Source organism: Lepeophtheirus salmonis, chromosome 3 (assembly GCF_016086655.4).
Source record: "Lepeophtheirus salmonis chromosome 3, UVic_Lsal_1.4, whole genome shotgun sequence".
Lineage (NCBI taxonomy): Eukaryota > Metazoa > Arthropoda > Copepoda > Siphonostomatoida > Caligidae > Lepeophtheirus > Lepeophtheirus salmonis.
The window spans coordinates 33159511-33175316 of NC_052133.2; the positions used below are offsets into that span (position 1 = coordinate 33159511).

At 31.7% G+C, this 15806-nt stretch overlaps 1 protein-coding gene and 1 long non-coding RNA gene across 2 annotated transcripts; one reads left to right on the forward strand and one right to left on the reverse strand.

The window, feature by feature from the left end:
* Window positions 1-6919: 6919 nt before the first annotated feature.
* LOC121114955 (uncharacterized) lies at window positions 6920-11561 on the reverse strand. Its single transcript, XR_005863382.2, has 3 exons — window positions 11429-11561; window positions 10356-10502; window positions 6920-8319 (listed from the first exon to the last, which is right to left on the reverse strand). It is a non-coding gene; the product is annotated as an uncharacterized lncRNA (long non-coding RNA).
* A 209-nt stretch (window positions 11562-11770) lies between these two features.
* On the forward strand, window positions 11771-15128 carry LOC121114954 (armadillo segment polarity protein). The gene is made up of 5 exons (XM_040709084.2): window positions 11771-13321; window positions 13376-13524; window positions 13587-14039; window positions 14105-14399; window positions 14461-15128. The coding sequence occupies exons 1-5, from the start codon at window positions 12409-12411 to the stop codon at window positions 14811-14813; spliced, it is 2163 nt and encodes a 720-aa protein (XP_040565018.1). The 5' UTR covers window positions 11771-12408; the 3' UTR covers window positions 14814-15128.
* The last annotated feature ends 678 nt before the right edge of the window (window positions 15129-15806 follow it).

The window sequence follows — 15806 nt, forward strand, 5'->3', positions numbered from 1 at the left end:
ATAAATTAAATTTCAAAAAAATATTAAATATTATATTTTAAGGAAAAAATTTCAAATTAATATTTATTAACAAAAAATAAAAAATTTTGGCAATAAATTTTTAAATAAAAGTTTGAAAAATTAAATTAAATTTCAAATATTTAATTTTTGTGAAAAAAAAATTCCAATATTTAATTTTCTAATAAAAAGCAAATATTCCTTAATTTGGTTTTGGGCATATTTTTTTTTTCCCCATAATTTGGAAAAGTAGCAAATAGTTAAATATCAGTAATAAATGAGAATCGGAATCAAAACTTAAACATTAGTTTCCCAATTCCAATTGCAGAAAAAATAGACGACTCTCCGATTCCCAATTCCGATTAATCTTCCCATCATTGATATATTTTTTTATTATTATTTTACTTTACTATTAAAATTATTAAAAAACTAATATTTAATATTTTAATAAAAATAACTAAATTATAAGTTTTCTGTGGCACATTATAAAGTTCAAATGTCCACAGAATTATTACTCAAAAATTTGTAATGACTATGTAATTTTAATAGATCAAAAATGTAATTGTGATATAAATGAATAGTTGGTAATTAGAAAGACCAATGTTGTAATTAAATAATGCATTTCAAGACCAAGAAATTATAACTTGTACAGATATGGCAACTTATACATAAAATGTATATAAAATAGATTTTTAGCAAACATTCATGTTGGGAACAATAAATATTTTTGAGTCGACGACATTTCAAGAATAAAACCAAAATTGTGTTCTCTGTGTACTAAAACAAGTACAACTCATTCCATAATATAAGAATACAAAGTACTTAATTGACTCAAATATATCAATAAAATATTGAACTATATTTGAAGTAAAAAAACAATTGGATATTTATCATTTTCTTGATTTCAGTTCAAGATTGTTAAAAGACCACTAATGTGTCTACGCTAAACATTGTGACTACAGATTTTGCTTCTTTATTTATAAGAACACAAATTTAATTATGTAGTTATATTTATTTTTTAAATATGTATTTAGAGTCATGAAATATGTACAATATTATATGTCCATATAGTTAGTGACTTGTACTCATTTTAAATTAGAGTTGTGTCGACTCGAACAATTATCAACTCGGTCAACTCGACTTGAGTTAATTTTACATTTTACTGAGTTGGCATGATTGTATCACCAAACCTCATCAAAGGTTTTAATTTTTGTACCATTCCTATTTCAATGTGATTTTCTAATCAATCACAATTTTTAATGAAGTTTCTTTATATCTCTGAAGAGACATACCAGACATCTACTACGGTTTTGTAAGGAGTCATAAACAAAATACACACTGACAGTACTTTATTGAATATAAATTAATAAATGGACATTGAGTAAGCAGCTTCATATTCGTTTTTAGGGGATTTTTAGTGAACATTTTCGCTTGGGGAATTTTCCCAAGAATATTTTTTCCTCTGGTAAAGCTACCTGTATTATAATTTAGGAGTGTGGAAATGAATTTCTTCTATAAAGAGGAAAAACTTCTACATTTAAAATATCAAAACTGCAGGGAAACAATTATAATGATATTTAAATTCATATATATTTATTTTATTATTCATTTTTAAATAAATTTACACCAAAGATACGGGAGAATGCTTTTTTTAGAGGGAGATGTTAATACACACACACGACTTATTAAATAATGAACAAAAAAGAAGAACGAGCGGACGCAACAACGTTTTTTCCTTTTCTTATCGGTAAACTTGGTTGTTGTTGTTTTTTTTTACACAAGTCCCTTTTTTACCACTAGGATATATTGTTGATGAAACATTCCTTTTTTTTTAACGATGAAGTGTCTAATATTTCTTTAAGCCTCTACTATGATCATGAATATGGAAAAGGTGCCACGAGTTAATGAGTCCTTCCAAAATAGACTTATCATCCTGGATCCGTGACTCTTTATTCCTTCCCTTTAAAAAACGCTATTCTTTCATTATTTTCTCACTATTTTTCTTTTTTTATTCGTCTTCTGATCTATGGATGAAATAAGGACGGAAGATAAACTTCGAACTTATCATATAAAAATACATAGAGACTGCAAATAGGTTATGAGGGAAAATCTTCAAGAGTGGAAAATGCATTCACCAAAATTAATGCACACCTTAATATTTTTGTTCTCTTTTATTCATTTCCAAATTTTTTTACTCTAATTGGTTCGAATCAGTCGACAGAACACTATTTTGAATAGCTTCTCGAGAAACTAGTTTTGTTGTAGTCATAAAAAGAAAAGCGACATTAATTTTCCAATTGAAAATATATCAGTTAAAATTAAAGTCATTTATTTATATATACAAACATAAATATTTCAATTATATAAACAAATAGTCAAAAATGCATGTTGAGAATAATGTTCTTTATTACTATAGGACTACAGATAACAAAAAGGGATTTATGTATATACATTTTACATATGTGACTCGTCAACACAAAAGCAAGTTAGAATGATTTTTCTCAAAATTGAGTGTGGATTACATTTATATTCTTCCACGAATTGTCATGGATTTCTACCAACAAATTATTCTAAATTATTTTAAATTTTTTCTCAAACATTTAACAAATTAAACTTTTTTTGTAAAAAAATGTCAAATATAAAATTTTTGGATAAAAATGTCAAAAATCCATAGCTATTCACAGAAAATTAAATTTTTTGGGAAAAAAATTGTAAAATTTAATTTAATTTTCTAGTAACAAGCAAAACTTCCATAAGTTGGGGGGCACTACAGCCCCTCCATCCCACCCCTACAGACGCCCCTACTCACTGTTACTCTCCGTCATTTATGACCACACACACGTGTAAATATTTTGTGTTCTGTCTTCAAGAATTAAATAATCATGATAGCAGCTAGAAAAATTTAAAAAAAAGCCTGTCCAAATTACCAACTAGAAAAAGCCGCTCTCACTTTCTATGACAGTTTTTAAGCACCTCTATCTATAAAAAATGTCCTGGCGGTATGTAAAAATAAAGGAAAGCGAAAATGAGCTTGGTAACCTTCATAATTTGAATAAGGTTTGGGTAGAGAGCAGCTTAGCTGTCATTTCTTCAATTGTCTTCAACAATTAAATAATTATAATAGCAGCTTGGAAAATAAAAGAGCTGGCTCAAATTGTCAATTAGAAAAAGTCGCTCCCGCTTATTAGGACATTTTTTATACACCTCTACATACATACTTATGGAAATGAATATTATTATAGTTAGACATATAAATATTCTTGGAGGTTACATATATTGATAATCATTAAAGTAAATTTATTGATGGATCATTGATCCGTAAAATTAAATTTCTTTATATTGAATCAAGAATATATTATATTTAGTATATTGTATATTTTTCTAATTAAGTTGGTCGACTTTTATTACGATTATATTATTTATATTAATAATATGATTATTGAGGATAAAATATCCCTCTATTACATACATAAAAATTCCTTCAATTGATCACATTATTGTTCATTAATAATGTTTTGGCCCTATACCTAAATTGTTTATTAATGCACATCATAATAGAAGAACAATAGGGAATTGGACTCGCAGGTATTAAAAACGATTTGGACTATAATCCATCATTTGAAGACTTTAAACGAATTATCTAACTTCAAACACTAATAAATAGTCTTTAAATTAAGGGGTTTAACCCCATTTTTACTAATAAATTGAAGAAATAATATACAGTCAAACCTGTATTAAGTGGCCAGACAAGGAAAACTGAAAATATAGCGCTTAAACCAGGTGTAACAATTCTAAATTTGAAAACTGAATATGGTTACTTAATGTGGTGAGACCCCATGAAACAGGTGACCCCTAGACTAAGTTTGACTGTATTTATTTATCTATATCCATCAATCAAAGTTTGTGTGTTTATCTGTCTATCTGTAAACGCCTCATTTTTGGGGGTGCGCTTAATAATAAAGAGCTGCGTGACTATTTGATCTAGGACTGTGGAGGCGAAGTTGGGGCTTTTTTTTTGTGGAGTCAGAGTCAGGAGTCAGAAAATTTGGGCCTATTCCGGCTATATAAATTATAATAATTTATGTAAATAAAAAAAAATTATAATCTAAGTCTTACATTGGGTATTCCTAAGATTTTTTCCTAAATGGTTATCAAGTACTATTATTATATTATTAAAAATTTTATGTTGGAGTTGGTGACATTCAAAATACTGGAATCGAAGTCGGGCATTTAATTTAACTACTCCGCAGCCCAGATTTGATCTAAGAAATAGCAACGTATCAACAAGTCTGTGAATATAAAGCTTAGTGCGTCATATGAAAAAAGAAAAAACAAAACATATATATATTTTTCACCAAAGTTTGTTTGTCTGTTTGTTGAAGCTTAATAATTCCAAGCAATGCCGGTACTCCCACTGCTATATCATATTAGAAATATCAAGTTACTAAATTTGTAAATATTTGCTTCAATTCAATTATTCCCTGATGGAATATCATGTTGCCAAAAAATCTGCAATAGGGATGGGATGACTTCTACGATATCGTTGATAGTGACGATCTAAATTGTGTGAAATTGATATCAAATTGGTTTTTTTAGTATTATACCCCTTGTAAATTAAGAGGCACACTTTTCCGTTTATCGGTTCATCTTCTGAAATTTTGTATTCAAGGGCATATTTGTTCATTTTTTCCGTTCCATTGTTTACTTTAGACCTGAAAAATTTTATTCTTGGAAATTGTACCATATCATAATAAGAATGTAAAGAAAACCCATGGGACAAAATTGAATCATGAATTTCATAGGGTTGGTAAATACCTTTTTGATTCCTCTAAAAAGGTCGAGACGAGCAATAAAATAGGAGTGAAAAACAAAAAAGGGATATTGGAAACGGCCGTTCAATGATTTTCCCTGTTATTTCCTATTTTTCCCCAATTGAGGCGCTCAAAAATGAACGCCTTGAATGAATTACGCTCTCCTTAATCTCTCAACCTGCCCCAAATAAATAATTGTAAACACATATTTAAGCGCACATTTGTTAATTTCTCTCTGCTCATTTTCTATATTCGAACCGACTGCTCCAATATAAAAAAAACATTGTTTTTCTCAGTAAATGTCATTTTTTCAGGTACCATTGCCATTTCTCCACTTATTTTAAGCTTTGTGCCTTGGCTATTCCAGAACCATAAAAAAGAAATAGATAAATGAAAATCTTTTTTTTAGACGCTCAAAAATGAACGGAGAGCATGAACACAATTTCCAATTCTGTAATTAAATAACATATTATGGAACGTACCAGCTACAACTTGTACAAAATCCTAACTTATATTTTACAACAGGTACGCTAAACATAAATTGAATGTATTTCCTAAATACTCTATATCTGATAGTCTTATTGGTTAATCAGCATTTTTTAAATTTAGTAACATTGCTTTTGAGTAATAAAAGAGATCTCCAGAATAGAGTCATTTAAACAATCTTGATGTATATTTGGAGACAAATCTTTTTTAAATGTTGCAGAGCTATTCATGAGATATTTTGTATGTGTTTCTTTGAGCTCAAGTTTAAGTTGAGTCGAGATTCTTTCCCTTTGAGTCCGAATGGAGTATTTTTATTCAAGTTTGAACTTTTGAGTCTGAGTTGAGTCTGTAGTCATTCATTCGAGTAGAGTTCGAGAAGGAATTGGAAAATTAAATACTTGAAATTCAATTTTGAACTTTTTTTAAACTTAATTTTTGAAATTTTTTACTCAAACTTTAACATTTGCATTTTTTTTCCTCAAAAATATAATATTTGAAATTAATTTTTCAAATTGTATTACAAAAATTGTAACATTTAACCCTTTTACGTCCTCAAAAAAACAAAAAACAATGTTGTTTTTTTAACAGCCCACACAGGGTGTTTTATAGGCCACTACCAAACAGTTCAGATGTTGATTCATGGTGGAAGTGTATTCTAAAGAACTTGCATAATTTTTTTGCATTGAACTAAAGAAAATTTATTTTTATGCATATATCGAAGATATGGCAACTCCAATTGTGTTTTACCAAACGGTGGAGGGGGATTAAAGTTAATTTTTGAAATTTTTTTCTAAAAAATTAATTTTTTACGAATAACTATGGATTTTTGATTTTTTTTAAATATAAATTTAATACCCATCCCCCCTACCCCTAACAATTGGAAGTTCTGTTGCTGCACCCTGTACAAATATATGTCAAGTATTTCAACACTCTCACCTCAGACTTGACCATCTCAAATTACCTTGGACAAAAAATAAAATCATGTATTTTTTTATGATAGGACATAAATGCTTCAACTACACATTATTATACAGTATACAGTGCTTATTTCTAACGGCAGCAGTAGGAAAAAATAAGTAACAGAGAGGGGGGGATCATCTTTTGAAATGAACACATGTCAACAAATGGACTAATTTCTTCACTTGTTTGATGATAAATCATTCCCTCCTTCTATGCTGTAGTAGTACATACATACATTGAGTTTGCTATTTCTCTCCTCCAACTGTTATTGTTTATTTTTTTGTAAGGAAACACCATAAAATAATGTGTTTACGCTCAATTCATGTCTGTTGGACCTTAAGTTATAACTATGTAGTTTTGCTTTGTCTTTCATCTTCATTGTAAATATATTATTTTCTTTCTAACGATCTTTTGTATCAGTACCTACCTACATAAAAGAGAGACTAAACGTAAAATGACAAATGAGAATGGAAATATTTATACTGATTACTGGTGTTGGATATGAGTTATGACTATCGAGTTCGAGTTCGAGTAAAGGCATCAGATAAAAAAATCCTTCATTGAATATGTTGGCTCAATAATTAAGTTTTAATTAAACTTGATTATTAAAAGAAAAAATCTTGCAGCAAAAATATGAAATTATATTTAAGTAGAGCTGGGCATATGGTTGAGTATAAGGAGAGCGCGGGAGCTAGACATTTGATTGAAGTTTATTAATAAAACCCACTGCCTATTATTTTATGATTTTGAAGAATAGAATATGCTCTAGAAATGAGAATATGGTGAGTCCTCGTGTGTGAGGACAATTCCAAGTCGCCCTTAAAAGCCCTCCTGATGGTCCTAGCAGTCACGGAGAAGTAGTTGGCGAGGCGATTCATCGGCTTGGTTAGGTCCTTCTTGATCTTCTTTTCCAAGCTATACAGGAACTATGGATCCCTCTTTAAATTGTGTTTACTAAACTTACTGCTTTCTTGGAAAGACCTTTTCTATAATTCTTCATCTTGTCCACCTTGAAAACACGCCTCCTTGAGGACTTCCCAATATCCATAATCCTCACCACCTCAACTTCAGCATCTAGGAGATGTGATATGCTCTCCCTTTTGGTTGATTGCTCACTCTTGATGATGAGATAACGAACTGTTTATTATAGTTTGTTAGTGTACAAAAGAAGGCTGAACCAGAATGTTAAAAAAGAATCACTAAGCCTTCCTTTATTAATAAGAAAATTAAAATATATTAATAGTCAACGTTTTGCAGCCCAATCCTGTATATTGCAAAAGGTACGTAGCTAACTATAGATTCTTTATGAGAGAGAAACCTTATCACAACAATGTTTGGGCAAATAATGAACAAAAAAGAAAAAAAAAGCACAAGGAAGAACCGTTTTTCCTTTTCTAATCCGAAAAAAAGTTATTTATCCATACTTTTTGCTCAGCTGTATTTATAAGGAACTCTTTATTTATAAAGATTGTACAATATGTATGCATGTATCAAAGGTTGATTCTTCAAAGTAAATTAGCTAATGGGTGAACACATCAGCCTTAGTTTTTTTTTGTTACAAGTGGAACAAAAAATCATATTAGGTTAAGCATATTAGAGTGATTAATTTTAACTCTAATACCCTCTCCCCCACTTATCCATCCAAATAGCTACAGGAACGTTGTTCAAACCCACAATATCTAATACCGTAATATACTTTTTTTTGCATGAAAAATAAAGATCTGAAGATTAGAATCAACTTTCTTTACTGTCACTATTTGATTTTGAGCCTTTTTATGTTTTCAAAACAGGGCAATAAGTTTAATTAATTAATTAAACATTAAAAAATCTGAACAAGTTTGGGTACCTTTAATTATTAATTAATTAAATATGTAGAAATAACAGAAGAGGAGACAAATAATTACTCGAATATTTGGAGTTTTGATCATTCGAATTCGTGTTTAGTCGAGTTTGTCAAACAATTTTTCGGTTTAGTTGGAGTAATTTTTTGAAAATTGTGGAGTTTAGTAATATCGCTGGGTTTTTTCGAGTTTGAGTAATACTCGAATCCAACACTAATGACTACCTAGGGAAGAGGAGGAAAAGCTTATTTATAATGTCTATGCCTAACGCCTATTTTGAAAATATATAATAGAAATGCAAGAACAAAAAAAACACACACACACAATTATTGCGCTTTTCATTAATACAAAATTATGTTGTTTTATCGGCACACAACGTTTATTGGTAATCATCATTAAGTTATGTGAAATAGGATGGTAATTTGATCAGCTTTTTTTGAATTTCCGGAACGTTTAGTACGGAAAAGTGACTGTCATGTTCCATGTGGACAGAAAATAGCCTATGCAAAATTTGATTTTTCTTCAAAGACATCGTTAGGTCGCACAACTTGGTATAAGTTATAAAAAAAGAAACAAATATTTATTTACTTGATAAAGATTAGAATAAAGCCGTATTCGTTGTATTGCATAAAATTATTTTGATAAACATTTATTTCACCTATAAAAAGTATTTATAAAGTTATTTTCTAAAGTCATTCTATAGCACCAAAAGAGATAATAACGGAAGGATATATATTTTGATCTCGCCTACCTCAAAATGTAAAAAAAAAATTGCGCGCTATACACGGATAATTAAAATTGGCTTATGTTAGTTTCTCTATTAGCTTCATTGGGGGACTTTTGAAAAAAAAAAATCCTGTATTGATACTTTTGATAGGTTGGAAAAATGTCTATCATGCAAAATAAAGAATAACTAAAAATATATAAAAATTAAATAAATAAAGAATGTTTGCCTTTTTTCATACTTTGACCGGGATGTGCGACATACAAAGTACATTGTAGAGCAATGAAATTTTGCATTAGCACATCATGGCAACTTTTTTTACACTAGTTTAATCGAAATTTGAAAAAAAGTTGAAAAACAAACCGCCCTACTCTGTAGTTCTGATGACATGGAAGTTTCTTTAGAAAACCTAGTATTTCAATCATTTTTTATATTTAGTATTATATGTACATAAAAAAGGGTTGTGTCATCATTATATTGACTTGAGTATTAACAAAAAAGTTGATCAGGATTACAACATACTAGTCTTCTAGGCTTACATTATTTAATTAATTGTGTTTCTTTGGCGCATTTCATGAAGTTGGGCTATTCAACTAAAGGTCTGCGACCCACATGGGGACAAACAACAACTTTCGAGTTCCCCAAAGCTATATATATATATAAGTGGCAAAATGAAGACCACGGGATCAATATAGTTGTCTACGCGACTACTTTTTTTGTCCGCTGGGGTCGTCAAGTAGACTTGAATATTACTCTATAACTAACTATACAGCCTCCATGAATTCACCTTTTTAACTAAATTAACTAGGTTAATTCTGGGAAGGGAAGAAAAAGTTGCAGATTTGTAAGTAAAGCCATGACTAGGAGGTGAAGTAATAAAAAGTTGATATACTATAAATTAGGATATGTAGAATCGAAGGCAAATGGCACACCCGAATATTTGTATCAATTGTCCGACACGCATATTTCAATAAATATATTTATTATCAATAAGTAATCATGGCTTAGTAACAAACCACTAAAGTATATCGAATAACATCTACGTTATTCACTAATCCGGCAAAGAATATGGTGTGAGGCAACATTTCACACAGGGCCTACGGCAAAGATAAATATGTAGCCTTTTTCTTTTTTTATATAAGAAATTTTGAAAAAAAATGGTAATTTGATTATTTCAATCAAAGAATCAGTAATCTGAAATGAGATCGCATAAAAAATATAATTGAAACTGAGACTGGTGAAATGAAAGAACCCAGACAAAAGTCATTGAACATGAAATGGATACAACCTTGACTACACTATTTGTTTTTTCGTTACATTAGTAAATATTGATTTATGATTGTACTTAATCCTTTTCTATTTACGAAAATTATCATTGACTTTTAAGCTCGGCTTAATACTTGGGTCTATAAATTTGGTCCAACTTCATTTTTAATTGAATAACCCTGACATAAAGTGTTCAATACTTCATGTATAAAGTTGACTACTGGCTATTGAGAAGAAAAAACTAAAACAAAATTATTCATTCGTTTGTACCCATGTGCATCTTTCCAAGAGTGGTTAGTGTTAAATTGTAAGGTTAGTTATTTTCTTATGAGCTCGGGTGACCAACCGTCCTTCTTTCCTCGGGCATTTCTCCTTGTCACTCTTGTATGGGTACTTTTAATCCATTCAAAAATTGCCCTATACGTTTTATAAGGACAAATAGACATGTTAAAAATCGACTTAAAATTAAAATATAGAAATAAAACAAAACGACATTTATTGGTCCTCTTTTTGGAAGTTTTTAAAGTTATTTTTTAACTAGCTAAAATTTTGAGTAGAAAATGAAAGCCGTTCATTTTTGAACGCCTGAACAAAAGTAAATGGAACGATTAACGATAAAAAAATATTTTCGTTGTTTTTATCGTTCCCCAAAACACATCATTTATCCCAAGACCAAAACTAAAACCAAGTGGGGATCAATTTTTGTCCAAATATAGTTGACTATGAGAATACATATTCGTCCGCTCAGGGTATCATGCAATATTCTAGAACTAACTACGCAACCTCCATGAACTAAACTATTTGTCTATAAATTCACCCATTGTAAAGATGAAATATTATTAAAATAGCTAAAAAAATACGCTGGCGTGAGACAACAGCTGACGTAATCTTAAAAGATACTAGCAGCCTTTAGCAATCCAGCCTGATAGTAACCCAAGCGACAGTGAGTCACACCCTTGGCGGATAATGTATATTTTTTATTTTGCTCGTGCCTTATAGAAATCAGAAAGGGAATTCTTCGAGGGAAGAAATGATTACATTTGTCAAATGATTATTTATGAAGTTCCTCAAAATTGACATCTCACGAGGGAAAAAGTTTTTCATAGTGAACTAGATTTTGACAAAAATTAATCCCGTGATATCCATTTTCTTTTTAAAAAATTTATGTAAAATAGATTAACAAATGAAAGCCTAAACGGAAATTTTCCTGAAATGAACCTCTGCGTATCCTAATTTGCGTCTTTTTGTTATATAAATATTACTTATTGATTTATAAAAACTAAACTATCTGTTAATATGTTAACGTAAAATAAATTTGGGCAATTTAGTTGAGAAATACATACCCAAGTGTCCTTATTTTTAATCAAGATAGTATGATCACTCTATAAATGTAGTTTATGAAACACAGTCTCTTTTCTAAAGATTTAACGGATTTGGCTCACAATATGTGACATCATGATCTCCCACGTCATTGAGTACACTCATCTGATTTCATCTCTATATTGTATTTTATGACTCTTTTGTGTAATGGAATTGTGTCTGTTTCAATGAATATAATTACATATTATGCATGTAGCTAGAAGAGCTACGCATACTTCAGGTCATAAATTACTCTTGTTTTTAAACATTGTAAATTCCATTAGGGGAAGAGAGAGAAGATTGAACAAGGGATTTGATGTTTAAGTATAGTTAATTGGACACGACAACTGATATAATACAGCGATATGATTAACAAAGAAATTGTGTTCTACATGTTGCAAATTTTGGATATAACACTGTCGTTTTTCGGTTGTTTTTTATTCTACATTTATGAATATGACGGTTATTTTATTTTTTCTATGAAACCAATGTGTATTTAAAAAAGTCATGCCAAGAAAAAGAATGAACGGTTTTAAATACATAAATTGTAGTGATGTGGTGAGGGTGTAGACTGAGAGAATAGGTGGAAAAAGAGGGTGAGATGTGGAGTGAGGCGAATGTTAGTTATTGAAAGAAGAAATAGAGATATGAAAAGAGAGAAACAGAGAATGAAAATAGAAAAGAAGGGAAGAGAAGGCCGGAGAGTTGATGGAAGTAGAAGAAGAAGAAGGAAAAGAGGGGGGATGTTTAGGTGGCAGGTGAAGTTGTTGTGGTTCATGGCCGGCCTGAGTATTGAATACGTACAAGTCTTTTTTTTTCTTCTTGTTCCTTCTTGTTCTATTGCGAAGATCGTTAGTTTTTCCTAAAAGCTGAGTGAGGTGAGTGTGTGGAATCCCGAGTTTTCAAGTGCTGGAGAAGTGAGTGTACGTTGTGTTGTGTTTTCTTGTAAATTGATTAGTAAGAGATGGAGAGTGAGGACTACGGGTCTGGGGTGCAGCCTCCAAGCTCCTGTTTAGATGGAAAGGATCAAGCACTTCTCTGGCAACATGGGCATTATATGGGGCAAGAGTCTGGGTTTCATTCTGGCTCTGGAACCCAGAACCCCTCCATTGTAAGTGGAAGGGACTCTGACCTTTTGGATCCTTCCATTTCTGATGTGTTATCCACGCACGGCTCCATGTACAGCGAAGGAGGAAACTCTTCCGTTCACGGAAGCTTCTTCGGAATGAGTTCCTCTGAAGCGGGGCAAAGCTGCTCCTCCTCTGGCACGAACTCTTCCGAGCGGATGGAGGAGTTCATCCCCACTCTGACCAAGATCCTCAAGGACGAGGACGAATTTGTTGTGCGAGAAGCTCTGGCCAACATCGACAAAGGCTCCAAAAAGGAATATTTCCTGCGCGGGATTATGGCGAATGCGGAGATCGTGGGAAGCATTGGGAAATCGCTCTCTGGGGATGAAGCCTCCATCAAAAGCGCTTCCAATATTCTACGTAACATGAGTCTTCATAAAATGGGGCGAAGCAGCATCACTGCAGACCCTCACGCCATTCCCTCACTCGTCCGCCTTTTAAGCTCTTCTGTGGACCGGGTTCTATTCTGTGGTATTACAATTCTCCACAACCTCCTGATTCATCAGGAAGAAGGTGCGAAGCGAGTCATGAAAGAAGCAGGAGTCTTGCATAAAATGACGCAACTTCTCAAAAGAGATAACGCTAAACTTCTGACAATTGTCACAGACTGTCTCCGAATCCTTGCTTATGGGAATCAGCAATCTAAAATTGCTATTCTTGAAGCAAACGGCCCCTACCTTCTCGTAAAGATCATGGAGCATCAACAGTATGAAAAATTGCTCATGATGACCTCTAGGCTTCTTAAAGGTACGTTTAATTCAACAATATCACCAAAACACGAATTTATTATATTTCATGTAGTTCTCTCCGTTTGCTCGAAAAATAAGATCGCCATCATTGAAGCTGGAGGAATGGATGCTTTAGCGAAGCAAGTGGGGCATCCAAACTCGCGCTTAATGCACAATTGCATTTGGACACTCAGGAATTTATCTGATGCAGGCACTATGATTGTAAGAATTCACTATTATTCTAATATCTATGTTTTACAATTGTTTTGTTTTTTGCATTATAGGAAAATATAGAGCCACTTATCAGTGTTACAGTTCAGCTCCTACATCATAATGACATAAACATTATAATATGTGCTGCCGGAATTATATCCAATTTGACTTGCAATAATCAGAGAAACAAGATTGCAGTTTGCCATGCGGGTGGAATCAATGCCTTAGTCGACTTGGTTAAAAACTACGGCTCTAAAAATGATTGTGTTGAGCCTGCAATGTGTGCACTTCGTCATTTAACAAATAATCATCCAGAGTTTGAAACGGCCCAAAATGTTCTCTGCTATCAACTTGGAGCTTTACCTATAATAATCAATGTGCTTCACAATACTAACTATAGACCTTTAATAAAAGCAATATTAGGTGTCATTCGGAATTTAGCTCAAAGGCCATCCAATCAGAATGCTCTTCGGGAACACGGGTACTTGCATGAACTAGCTCATCTTCTGCGTATTTCACTGGAGGTAGTCTTATAATTTAATATTAATATTATTACAGTTTGCTTTATAAAATGTATTTTCTTTTTCAGGATCATGGAGGGCCAGTTGATGGGGTTGGAGTTCCTGAAATATTGGAATTCACAATCGGAGCTCTTCTCATTTTTGCCAAAGATTCTCAGAATCGAATTTTGATTAGAAATATTCCTAAATTTGTTCTCTCACTCCTTGAAGTAGTTCAAGGAAGAGTTTCAGAGAATATACAAAGGGTAACTGCAGGGCTTATATGTGAGATTGCATCTGACAGAGAAGGTGCTCTTTGTCTCTATCAGCATGGTGCCATGGAGCCTGTTAAATTTTTACTCAACTCAAAGAACGATAAAATAGGTAGGTTTGGAACTATTATGAAAGAGGTTATTCCGAGAGTAATCCTTTATTTTATTTTCAGCTTCATATGCTACCACAATCATGTACAGCTTATCAAGTGTCCCAAAGCAACAAATGCCGCAATCTCACCATCAAGATTGGAGTCATCAAAGTAATATGATGAATCCACCAGGAGGAGGAGGAGGCTATCAAACATCCCATGGGCCTTCTCGGGGTTATTCAAATATGGCATATGATGGGGGAATACCTATCGAGCCAATGGAAGGACTTGGTTTAGGCGGTACAGGTTTTGGTACAATGGATGATGATTGTATGGACTTAGGAGGAGGAGGTATCAACACATCTCAAGTCCCTCCTCCACCCAATGAAATGAACACTCCAAGTGATATCGGCTTTGATTGGACAGACTTATAATTAAAAATTAATCAACGTTTATGTGTATTATTTATTATGCTGAATATCTCATGAATGTGCCAAAAAGGATCTCATTTTTTAACCAACAAAGAAAATAATTGTGTCATTTATATCAGATTTACTTCCTTTATGAATTAAGGTTCATAAACACTACTGTTTTTTATATTATTCTTACCTAGAACAACATAAAGAGTATTATTATCTTGAATCAACTTTATCTTTACGTTAAAATACGCTCATAATGTCAATAAACTTATGTTATCACTATTATATATATTGAAAAAATAAATTTTACTTGTTATCAAAAATAAAAAACTTACGAACGAGTCCTACTTTTATCTTTTATAGAAGTTGATAAAAAATAAATATGATAATACTATGGTGTACCAGTTTATTAAAATGTGTATTATCAATAAAAAAACATCTCTGTTAAGGGATTGTTTGTCTCTTTTACTTCCCTGTTATGTACGAGTATGTATCTCTAATATTGCATATATCGTCAACAACTTAGGTCTCCCGGGAAAAAAAAATAGTTAAAATATTAATGTAATGTGACTCCTCATAGAGTTAGTAGTTATTTTCTTCTTTTTTTAAAATCAAAAAAGCTCTTAAGCATTTCGAATTGCCAGCTTCTTAGTCATGTCATATGAAAAATGGCAGTCAAGTCAAACTTAGAAAATGTGACCACTCCTATTTAGATGATATAATTTACAGCCCCTTGAAAATATTGTAAACAGAATGGGCCGCGATTAGGCTGCCCCTACATAGGAAGTTCGATATTCCTGTATTTAGCTGATTTTAAGAATAGGAAAAATCAGTGAAATAATTTTGTGGCTACATTTAAATGAAAATGTGTTTAGAGTGGTCATTTTTTGGAAAGCATATTAAAAGACAAACAGAGTAAGTTGCTTCAAAAATTATTCAACTCTCTATCACAAGTACAGTTCAATCAAATGACGTATTCAAATATATCCCTTGATAACAAGAATAGCT

Excerpts from the sequence above, each read along its gene's own strand:
- LOC121114954 (XM_040709084.2), top strand. The coding sequence starts at position 12,409 with ATGGAGAGTGAGGACTACGGGTCTGGGGTGCAGCCTCCAAGCTCCTGT. Across the intron at positions 13,322-13,375 it reads GACCTCTAGGCTTCTTAAAG|TTCTCTCCGTTTGCTCGAAA; the intron begins GTACGTTTAATT and ends TATTTCATGTAG. Across the intron at positions 14,040-14,104 it reads TTCTGCGTATTTCACTGGAG|GATCATGGAGGGCCAGTTGA; the intron begins GTAGTCTTATAA and ends TTTCTTTTTCAG.